Below are 12,342 nucleotides of genomic sequence, written 5' to 3' on the forward strand. Positions count from 1 at the left end.
TTCACCTTCTGTCAACATCCAACCTGTCTGAAGTGACCACAGATGTCAGACCCTGAACAGACACTACAAGCCCACAGAGCTCTAAAGCAGAAAAAGTCCTGTGACTTACTGATACACAAAATGTTCAAGGAAATTGTTAACTTGATGGGTTAATACTCTCTGAAACAACTTCTCAGGCAATTCTACTGTGTCTTACTATCATCTGAAACTTCATAGAATTGATGAACCACACAAACCGTATTATGTTATTTTGGAAACTGTACAATTTAATGCAAACCCAGTGGGAATGTAATGATTATGTGTGTGAAAGTCATAAATCAATTTTATATTTACAAATACTTTAAAATAATAATTCATTCACTCCTTACATCCAATCTGTGAACAGTCAAAATCATACCCATTTCACAGATAACAAACTAGACACTGAGATAAAACACCTATAAATCAGTTCAGAACAAGGATATGAATTCACTGTCATAAACCTCTAACCATCATAAGTTCTTTCCTCCCTCTCTCTCTTCTAATTAATTCAGCAAGTAGCTTATATGAACATTCATAAAGGATTTTTTTACTAATCAATTATCCTTCAACTTGCTTCCAAAGGACAGCAAGTCAGAAAATACCTTCTATAATAGCTGTAAATTTCGTTTTTTAACCATAAAATGTTATCTAGAACCATTTTAGGCAACAATGTAACCAAAGTATAAATAGTAGGAACTCACATTCCCTTGAACAACTGTCCTTCCACTTAGAACACAATGAACTTCTGAGGTAGACAGGCAGAGTTCTTGTTCACTTAACTGCAACCTCATTTCAGCATGGAATGAGAGCAAGAAAAGCAAAAAGTGAAGAAGGGAATAGGAAAGACATACATTAGTATTAAGCCATTTGCTGAGCTTTAGGTTCCCACATAAATATTTTGCTGTATATTTTAAAAATCACTTCTCAACTGCTGATTTCCTCTACTTCCATCACCTTTTACAATGAAATGCTCCTTTTAAATTACTTATTGGAGTTGTTACTAGCAAACACTGTCAGATACCTCTAGTTGAAGATATTAATATATACACTTAGCCTGAGACTTAAGTGTAATACTTAGTTTTAGTTATAAATAATATATGTATAAAGTAAGTAGGGTTGCCATTATTTATATACTGCAATAAATATACAAGAATGAATACAAATTATTTTTCATAAAAGTACAATTTCTAATCCATTGAGGTTTCCAAACTATGAAGACAATAAATACATTAAAACACCAAGCAGTCTCCTCTGTTATAGAATGCCAGTCAGATGAGATCTGAAAGAGAGTCTTTATTGATAGCCATATACAGTTGACTATACCATCTCTGTGATTTTTCGCTATTTAAGAAAAAATGTAGAACCTGCACACTTAAAACATTATCAATGCAATAAATCACTACAGACACACTGGATCTTTTAAAATTTTGTTAAAAACTGCCAAAGTCATGATGAATACAATTATTGCAGCTACACAATTTGAAAAAGTAATATAAATTATGCTGCTAAAGACAAAAGACATCAGAATGCATAAACATCATAACGTAACAGCAATAACTCATAAGTATTATTATGAAAAATTAAATTTAAAAAGTTATGTTAGAGAATTTGGAAATTCTTTACTTTAGCAAAACATTCTATTTATATATCTCCAACTTCTATGATACAGTATACCATAAAATACATTTAAAAGATAATGACATTCAAATGCTTCATTTACACAAATAATATTGCCAGTAATAATAAAAGTGATGCCCTTAAACATGAACTGCTCTGCTAATAATGATTAAAAAAATGTTTTCTTCACTTCATTTAAAATTTAAGCTAGCAGTTAGCATTACATATTAGTCAGTTCTGTGTTGACAAATTGAGAGGATCCTAGTCAAAATACTGTTTCTGAAAAGTAATGTACATTATATTGCTTGAAACTAACAACCATATAAAAGTGGTGATCATTTATCTAAACACTGATTATGAAAGACAAGTGGCATATATTCAGGCAGAGTGTTGAGTTCATGATGGTTTATTTACAATAAAAGTACTTTTACTGAAACTAACATGATATATAGGCTTCTATGTCAATGACTACAGTCTCTTAAAATTATAAAAATACTATATAAAATACCACAGGCTTTGGAGGATATAACTTCGTGTGGTTCTGATACTAGCAGCTGAAAAGTGTTTATAATTTAAAAATAAATAAACTATAGAGGTAAAACAGTTACAAAACAGCAGGGGACTGCAACAGTCAGGAAAGAGAAAAGAACTGCTTGGTTACACAACAGCTAACAAAATGGTGAAGCTGTTGGGTCAAAAGTTTTAAAAACCTCCTTCAGAGATTTGTCATCTGTTTCTTTGCTGGGATCATCACCAGGGGTGGGGCTCACCTGTCCCAGATGCTTCGACTGCCTGGGATCGCTGTACTGGGGTCTGATTAAGCCTGTTAATGCCTGAATGGGAAGGCTGTGCACTGCTGGAACCTGAACGGTACCGGAACTCTGGCTAACATCCGTCTGTGGGTCAGCTGGGCAGTCAACAGGGACGTCCACATGCGGAGCGATTTTCTGTGGTAGGATTGCTTCTCCGGGAGGAGGCTCATTTTTGTCACTACATTTCAAACTCCCGCTTTTTTTCTGGTTCTCTGCATTTTCTGTTGCTAGCTCTGATGCAGAGGATGAACCTTGTTCCCTGGGGTCATACAAACTAATACCGCTAAGGACTGAACCCGGAGTGCCCAGGGGAAGGCCAGCTGAAGATGACAGTTTGGGGGCATATGGTGGTAAAGCCCCAGGGCCAGAACTGCTAGGTGCCGCCCCTGAGGGCTGAGATGAGCCCGGGTGTGACCTGGCCCCTGAAGGAGGGGCAGTCTTTGACATATGAGGGTCCTTCGTAACTGCTTGATGAGGCTCTGTATTGTGCAGTCTGTGAAGTCTAGGATCAAAATTCTTTTGTAGCCTTGGATCTCCTAATTTACTTCCTGAACTATGTGAGTCTCCAAATTGGTCTGGGTAGCCTTCTCTGTTTGCTGTGTTAATTTTGACTTTAGCTGCTAGTTTTGTATCAGTGGGCACTGTATTTTGACGAAGATCACTTTTTGTATTCCATAACCTACTGAGCCTCTGGTCAGCTATAAGAGGGGGCAGAGGTAAATTGATTGAAGAGACTGGATCAGGTTTAGGTAAAGGAACTGGTAGTAAGTCTTCTGGAGCCCACACGATGTGTTTGGCAAAGTTGGGTTTGGTTAGGGTAATATCCATTTTAATGTGACTAAACTGTCTCAGTTGTGACCTTGGGTCCTGCAGCATCGCACCAGGGGAAGAATCCAGAGGTATTAAGAAAGCCTTTTCTCTCAGTTCTCTTTCTGTATCTTCATCGTCATCATCTCCTCTTCTGTGTCTGATGTTAGGACCGGTGTTGCCATGATGTGAATCAAACTTGGCTCCACCAGCAGAAGAACTGACATGACCGCTTCCATTCCCTCTTAATTTCCTTGGATCCCATGCAAGTCTGAGATCCAGTGGGGCAGACTCAGAAGACTTTCTAATGTCTTGCCTTGAGATAGTCCTAAGTCTAGGGTCGACGACTTGGTTTCCCTTATTCTTCTCTCTAGCAAGTCTTGGGTCAGTAGGAGTGCCAAGTTCTGTGGAAGGCTGCTGCTGACTCCTCAAAGTCTCTGTTTGTTTCTGTAATGTTCTCAGTATTGACTTCACACTGCTCCCTTCTTCCTCTTCACTACTGGAGTACCAGTTAACTGTTTCATCTAAATGCAGACAAATACTATTGTAAAGAGTGAAGCATTCATATTTGGCTTTAATTAAGATTAAAAAACACATAGACTATTTCTGAAATAAGGGTAGTTTAACTTCAAGACAATGCATCATAGAAATGACAGAGTTTCAACACTGGAACAAGATAAGATGTGATATAAAAACTAACACTTCAGTCACTGCACTCTATAAAGAGGTACGGCATCAGAACATGTAAAATGTCCTTCCAGTCAGAGAAGAGTCTGGACCTTTCATTCCAGCTGGCCAAAGGGAACTCAGAAATGTGTGGTAAGACAGGGCTGAGGGAGAAGGGAAAACACTCTAAAACAGAAATACCAAAATGTGTTGGCTCTCTTTAATTCAAGCAACCTCTTAAATTTCATACCTCTGGATTTATCAGATAACAAGGGAGAGGTATTAAAAAAAAAAAAAAAAACCTGGAAAGAAAACAAAACACTAACAACGATGGTTAAGAAAGCAAAGGGAACTGAGCATATATGGGCCCCAGGCTTTTCTGTCATATATTCTTAAATGTTTGACCTTGTGAATATATTACTCAAACACTAAATTAAAAGCAACATATAAAACTAACACCCTAAAATTTACATACTTTAACTTTATGAGAACTTTGGGCCTTACTCTTAAAGCCTATGTAACTTCAGTGTGAGCCATAATGTTAAGAAGCTTAACCGTCAGAGGTCTTCTCTCTAGTAGAGAAGGAAATAAAAACTGATGCCTCAGGAGAGTGGGTTTCCTTCCTCTCCATTAAAACATACATAGATTATCTCTGAATTAGCCATGTACATGTATATATGTACACACACACACTTATGTATATCATAGAATACCTTGAATCAATAGAACAGCACATATATTCTCACTTTTATCTCACTGCTCACTGATGCGTTTCTGTCACATGGAAATTTAGCATTACACAGTTAGTTTGAACGAAGAATGCTTACAGAACAAGCACTCCTATTTAGGGGAGGATGTGGCTTTAAAACAATATATACTATATCACAACGGCAAAAACTTTAATTTATACCTCAGTGTCCAAAAAAACTACTTCTAGACACTGGATCTCTCTTTTTTCTCTCTGATCTCCAGAAAGTCTAGAGCTAGACCTGTGGTTCACTTTCAACTGTTGTAGTCATTTTAAACATTTCTGTGTAGGAGTTTCATTCCTCATAGAATTTGGTACTTAATCCAAATCCAATCCAAAGGTAAGATGCTATTTAATTTTCAATTTAATTTCATTTAATTTTAATTTTCACTTTAATTTTCATTTTATTTCACATAAAATAAACATATTTTATAAGCAGTCTTAAATTCTTTTTGGAATAAGAATGAATATGGAGCAGAAAGAAAGTAGAACAGCAGAGAGGTCAGTGGAAAGCAGGTATTAGACAGAAAATGACTAAGAGGTTTCTATCAGCTTTTTATCAAAGGACAAATAAATTCACAAAGGCAATAAAATTTGTAAGAATGAACATAAACACAAAAAAAATCTGTTTAAGATGTTTTCTGATTCTGAGGAAACAAGCCTTATAAAACATTACCAATTTTATAGTATTATATATAAAATTTTATATCATTTAGAAAAGTTTTAATTTTCTTCTTTATGAAAATATAAGGCTTTGTTACACTTTAAAGAAAGATTATCATTAAAATGATTATTTCTTAAAATTAGCACCTAAAGGAGTAAGTATAAATTATACAGGAAATTAACTTATTGGAAATTCCTCATTTTCCTGTCATGTTAAATAAATGAAGGTTTAAAACTATCTTCTTTGCAAATGTAACGTTTATATAATAACTTGTAGCTACTAGTGTTATCCAGTTTTACATAGTCATTCATAAATTTCATGTTTTGCTCATTTTTGGCCATGCCTCGCAGCATGTGAACTTCCCTGACCCCTGCAGTGGAAGTATGGATTCTTAACCACTGGACCACGAGGGAAGTCCTTAATTTCATGTTTAAGAGTGGCCAAACATATCAATTTATTAACTCATAATAACAACTGGTTGATTTCAAGTTTTCTCCCCCTAACTGAATTAACTAATTGCTATATACTTATCAGTATCAAAAATACTAAGGGAAATTTAAAATATAATCTTTTATATTAAAAATAATATCCTTTAATAGTATAGCAGAACTTGAAGGAAACAGCCTCTGCCCATAAAAATCTAATAACCAAATTATTTTGAACTTGAGTTACAAGTTAAAATTCCTAAACTCAAGGCTATCTTGTTTCTGCTCTATTTCTCTTCAAAAACAAAGCTTAACAGCAAGTCTGCTTCCAAGGCCTCACACTCCAGTCTGATTTATTGCTTCAAATCAAACCCTTTGCAATTAATTACTAATGCATCAATGGCACTGGAAATGACCATCAATCCCAAGAAGATAGTAGCTGTTAAGATAGCTGGAAATAGAATAGGTAGATCCAAACAGATACAATGTTATCATGACATTTGACACACCTTCTTCCTTGCTTGGTGCCCTCTGAGGTTGGGTGTTGCTTGGTTCTTCATCTTCTTGGTATTTCTGAGTAAGTCTAACAAAAAGAGCTCTCTGCACAGCAGGGAGGAGACCCAGTGCAGGCAGGGGGCCATGGCCTGTCACATTACCGCTGCTGTCGGATCCACTCCCGCAGTTAGGTGAGTCTGGAACAACTGGAGCCTGGTGCTGGGCAAAGTCACCGTGCCACGTCCCATCTACATACACAGCACAAAAAGACACAAGACACTGATTGAGCACAAAACTCCAGGAGACAAGTACCGCAATGCCTTGTAAGAAACTGAGTTACAATAATGTCATATTTTATTATCAGATCGGTAAGCACTGTTTAAAGTTATCTCAAGGTCTATTGTTACAAATATTTGGTTAAATTTAAAACACATTTTAATATTTCAATTTCATCATATTTTCCTTTATTTAAAATACATATGCCTTTCATGTTGCTAAAGAAACATAAGACTCCAGATATTTTAAGTTAGAAATGAGCTATTTAGAAAGGTAAACTTACCGCCAGAGTTACTGGGTGGCTGAAAATTATGGACAGCATGCTGTGAATAGTAATGATCATAAAATTCAGCAGGGTTTTGTAAGGACTCATAGCTGGTACTGAGCTGCCTTTCACCAGGCGGGTGTGATGAGCCTGGAGAGCAGTGATTCTCTCTAGGTACTTTCATCACGTGTTCTGGAAAGCCCGGGCAGTGGTAAGCACCACTCAGACTTGGTGGTGTCAAAGGTGTATCTGGTTGACCAAGTACTCCGGCTTGACCGTGAGGGCCCACAATTCCTGGGGGGGGAGGCAGCAAAGGTGGGCTCTGTGGCACTGGTAGGCCAGGACAGTGTCCGGGGGAGCCGGGGTGGATCACAGGACTGTTGTGTCCCTGAGACATGTTAGGGCCAGGACCTGGACTTGACCCAGAACTATAGACATGTTGAGGATGTGGGCTGCTTTCCTGAAATTGTGGTCCTGGTGGTGAGGCACTGTTATAAAATGCTGGTGGCCTGTGGACAAAAGAATAATATTTCTTAGTACACAGAAGAGGCAACCAAGAGCATTACATCTCTAAATAGATATTGGATCTTTGCTGACTAAGGTCCATCTAGTCAAGGCTATGGTTTTTCCAGTAGTCATGTATGGATGTGAGAGTTGGACCATAAAGAAAGCTGAGCACCATAGAACTGATGCCTTCGAACTGTGGTGCTGGAGAAGACTCTTGAGAGTCCCTTGAACAGCAAGGAGATCAAACCAATCAATCCTAAAGGAGATAAATCCTGAATATTCATTGGAAGGAATGAAAAATTTAACTTACTTCTTTCCAATTTTATGTGCTAAATCCACAGTAGGTTTTACAACTATTTCAAAAAGAGATGGAATTTTCTTAAAATCATCAGAGAGATCTGTCTGAAAACCATCTTCAGGATCAGAAAAGGGAAAATGCTCCAGTGGGGTTGGCAGAAGTCCAACTCCTGGAGGTGGTTTGGGAAGAGGAGTTATGCCATGCTTTCTAAGTTCTTCTAATTCTCTTTCATCTTCATTTGCAGCTTCTTCAGTATTCAACACCTAAAGATAATTGGCCAAGATTTACTATTTCAAAACAAGCTTTCTTCCTCACATTTAAAACTGTGAAGACTTGAATAAACTAGTTTTGTTAACAGAAAAATATAATATTAAAGTTGAAACAGATCAGAGATAGTGAACTAATTTTTTATAAAGAATATGAGGTTCAAAGAGGTAAAGGATATTTCTCAAAGTAAATTAACTTTTTTAGAGGTCACATTTTGTGGTTCACAAAGGCAGAGGGTAGGAGGAGTAGGAACTGGATGAAGGTACTAAAAATGTACAAACTTCAAGTTATAAGATAAGTTAAGTACTAGGGATGTGAGGCACAACATGGTGAATATAATTAACAGCACTGTACCGTTATATACGAAATCTGTTAAGGGTGTTAAGTCCTAACAGTTCTCAACATGGAAAAAAAATCTTTTCTGTTTCTTTAATTTTGTATCTATTTGAGATAATGGATGTTTGCTAAGCTTGCGATAATTTCATGATGTATGTAAGTTGAATCATTATGTTGTACATCTTATTCAGTGTTGTATACCAACTATATCTAAATAAAATTGGAAAATAAATGACATTTGAACAAAAGCCCAACCAATAAAAATAAAATTTATGATGGACTGGTTGAAAAAATTTGTGATGGACTGTTTTTTAATGTCAGAACAATGATAAGAACAAAAGATTCTGGGTTTTTTTTTTAAGGTTAAGGCAACTATATTATTTGCTATCATTAATAACTAAAGAACTATAATAGGTGCCACTTTTACTCTTTTACTCTTTACTAGGAGTGGCAAGAAGTGTTTCATGTACATCACAATTGAATCTTATAAGAACAAAATATTCTTAATTTTTAGTCCAATATTCCTGCTTTTCTAACATACTACATTAACAGAATAAAACATAAAATAGTAAGTCCTTGCTTTCTCAGCAAGAAAGTGAAGTCGCTCAGTTGTGTCCAACTCTTTGTGACCCCATGGATTGTAGCCTGCCAGACTCCTCTGTCCATGGATTCTCCAGGCATAAAATATGACTTATAAAACATAATCAAAGTCTAATGAATCTGTAATCAAGGTGCAAAAATATTACTCACTTTGTCCAAAAGTTTCTTTGTTTCTTTAGTCAGATCATCATGTGAAAATTTACAGTTGTCTCCTTGGTAACATTTTGCTCCACTGTGATAGAACTTACATGGAAATTCATGTAAATAAAAATATTAAGGAACAGACCAAGTAAAATCAAACTCATATTCTTAAAACAAAAAATACAACTGTGAAATCAATATAGCTTTATTACCATATATTGTACTAAATTTTCAACAGTAACAGATTATTTAATTTTTAAGATTAAATATTTTAAATGTGCTGTGGCAGATCATTCAAAAATTTTAAGTCTCTCCTACTCTATTAGAACTACAAAACAAATTTTTTAAGAGCTTAGTTTTTTCATTTTAAAAAACTTGACTGTACAAACTGTATTATTTTTTGTCAGCGATAGATATTTATGTCTTCTATAACAGTAGAGTTAGTAATGTGGGTAATTAACACAGACTTCCTTAAAAAGAGTTCTCAATCAAGATTTACAAATCACCTCCCAAATTACCATTGTAAGTAAATTATGTCTAAAATTTAGTGAAAACTCTAGCTGCTTTCACCACTGATCAAGAGAGTCATGTTAATGTATATTATCTAGGGTGAAGCAGATCACCAGCCCAGGTTGGATGCATGAGACAAGTGCTCGGGCCTGGTGCACTGGGAAGACCCAGAGGGATCGGGTGGAGAGGGAGGTGGGAGGGGGGACCGGGATGGGGAATACATGTAAATCCATGGCTAATTCATTTCAATGTATGACAAAAACCACTACAATGTTGTGAAGTAATTAGCCTCCAACTAATAAAAATAAATGGAAAAAATAAAAAAATTAAAAAAAAAAAAGAGTCATGTTAAGATTTCAATAGTTTGTTGAGAGTACCATGAGAGGAAAATGTTACATATAAATAGAACTTGGATAATTAGCTAATTCCACTAATAACTTATTTATTCATATGTATATTTGGCTGCACTGGGTCTTCACTGCTGTGTGCAGGCTTTCTCTAGCCGTGACTGGGGGCTACTCTCGAGCTGTGGGGCACAGGCTTCCCGCTGCGCTGGCTCCTCTTGCTGCTGAGCACGGGCTCTAGGGTGTGCAGGCTTCAGCAGCTGCAGAGCACGGGCGCAGTAGCTGCGGCATGCTGGCTCAGTCGCCCCGCAGCCTGTGGAATCTTCCTGGACCAGGGATTGAACCTGTGTCCCCTGCTTTGGCTGGTGGATTCTTTTTTGTTAGTTACATCAATTTTATTTTCTTAACTGGAGGATGACTGGTTTACAGGATTGTGTTAGTTTCTGCCATACATGGGCATGAATCAGCCATGGGCACACATTACGCCCCTTCCCTCTGAGCCCTCTCCCCCTCCCTCCCCATTGCACCCCCCTTGGTCGTCACAGAGCCCCAGGTTCGAGCTCCCTGTGTCACACAGCAAATTCCCACTGGGCATCTGTTTTACACATCATAACGTATATGTTTCTGTGTTATTCTTTCAATTTGTCCCTCCCTCTCCTTCCCCTGCTGTGTTTACAAGTCTGTTCTCTACGTCTGTGTCTCCACTGCCTTATAAATAGGTTCATCAGTACCATCTTTCTAGATTCAACAAACGTACATATTTGTTTTTCTCTTTCTGATTTACTTTACTCTGTATTCATCCACATCACTAGAACTGATTCGAATGACTCCCTGCTATGGCTGAGTGATACTCCACTGTGTATACGTACCACAGCCTCGTCATCCATTCATCTGTCGATGGACATCGGGGCTGCCTTCATGCCCTAGCTATTCTAAGTAGTGCTGCCATGGACACTGAGGTCTCTTCAATAACCATTTTCTAAAAGTTGAAGTATAGTTAATTTACAATGTTGTGGAAGTTTCAGGTATACAGCAAAGTGATTCATTTATACATATATACATCTACTCTCTTTCAAGAAAACAATTTTTTAAAGTAAAAATGGCTATAGCTATTTATAATGACTATAGTGTAATTTAATTACATAAACTCTGTTACTTTACACAATAAAACAAAATACAGAACAAATAAATTTTGAGCAAATGTTTATATCTATGAAGAAAATAAAAGGGTCTGATATGTCATGTTAAATTTAAATATCCCAACAATCAAAACCACAGGCTAATCTTAAAAATTTGGAGACAAAGAGCTAAACAAAATATTAAATCTAGAAGTATAGTGAAAAATATACCATTTCAGCTGGTATATGTTCTGGGAATTTCTGAGTAGTTTTTAGAAATTTATTACTGAAATCATCACACTGATAAGGTCAAGAAAGAAAAATCATGTGATTACCTTAGCAGATACAAAAGGCAACTGAAAAAATTCAAGATTTTTTAATATTAAAACCTCTTAGTAAAATAAGGATATATATTAGATGTTGTTGTTTAGTCTCTAAGTCATGCTCAACTCTTTGCAACCCCATGAACTGTAGCCTGCTACACTCCTCTGTCCATGGAATTTCCCAGGCAAGAATACTGGAGTGGGTTGCCATTTCCTTCTCCAGGAGATCTTCCTGACAGAGGGATCGAATCCAAGTCTCCTGTTTTGCAGGCATATTCTTTACTACTGAGACACCTAGGAAGCCAAAGGATTTACATACTTAACCTGATTTTTTTAAAAATCAATCTTAAAATTGCCAAAGCAAAAGGGCATTACCTTTGAAACATGCTTTATGCTCCACAATTCCTATCATTTAACATTTTTCTGGAAATGTAGCCAATACTATTAAAATTGTCATGCCAGAGATGGCACGACTATGGAGAAAAATATAAGAATAGATGGGAAGAATTCAGAAACAGTTCAATAAGGTGTTTGGTTTCTAAAGATATACATCAAATCTCAAAAAAAAAAAAACTTGTTTGAATAAGACAAATTTATTATAACATTTTTACACAAAAGGAGTATTTGCCCTTAGTAAGTATCAAACATACTATTACACAGCAGAATGGTCAGATAGCACAATGTATAATGGTATAGTACAGAAACAAAACTATGCTCGCTGAAAACTTAGAATATGGGCAGGTGACCTTTTAAATCTGTGAAGAGGAGACAATGAACTAACCATTTGGAAAATAATAAGGTCTTTACTGAAGGAAATGCTTTATATATATATGTTTAAATTAATTTATTTTTAACTGAAGTATAATTGCTTTACAAATTGGTTTTCATACATCAACACAAATCATATATATATATGGACTATATACAGTGAAACGCCACATGGGTAGAGGCAGGAATACAATTTAAATGCACCAGAAGTAGGGAAGAATATATAGGGTAGTACTTATCATTAGGTGGTAAGATTTGACAAGACTTGAATTTTATAATTTCCAACAGTAATTTATTACTTATGAACCCAAGTAAATAATAATTAAGTCACAGA

The 12,342-nt window shown here is 36.2% G+C and overlaps 1 protein-coding gene across 2 annotated transcripts in view; it reads right to left on the reverse strand.

Moving 5' to 3' along the window:
- Positions 1 to 1,294: 1,294 nt before the first annotated feature.
- The window catches only part of ZC3H6 (zinc finger CCCH-type containing 6), a 65,825-nt gene continuing 54,777 nt past the window's right edge, over positions 1,295 to 12,342 (reverse strand). For both annotated transcript variants that reach the window (XM_070473933.1, XM_070473927.1), the window contains 5 exons: positions 8,955 to 9,062; positions 7,614 to 7,864; positions 6,815 to 7,305; positions 6,270 to 6,503; positions 1,295 to 3,781 (listed from right to left, as the gene is read on the reverse strand). In XM_070473933.1, coding sequence (XP_070330034.1) covers positions 2,307 to 3,781; positions 6,270 to 6,503; positions 6,815 to 7,305; positions 7,614 to 7,864; positions 8,955 to 9,062 — 2,559 coding nt within the window. In that variant the 3' untranslated portion in view covers positions 1,295 to 2,306. The remainder of the gene's footprint in view (positions 3,782 to 6,269; positions 6,504 to 6,814; positions 7,306 to 7,613; positions 7,865 to 8,954; positions 9,063 to 12,342) is intronic.

The sequence above is a fragment of the Odocoileus virginianus genome, chromosome 2 (assembly GCF_023699985.2).
Source record: "Odocoileus virginianus isolate 20LAN1187 ecotype Illinois chromosome 2, Ovbor_1.2, whole genome shotgun sequence".
NCBI lineage: Eukaryota > Metazoa > Chordata > Mammalia > Artiodactyla > Cervidae > Odocoileus > Odocoileus virginianus.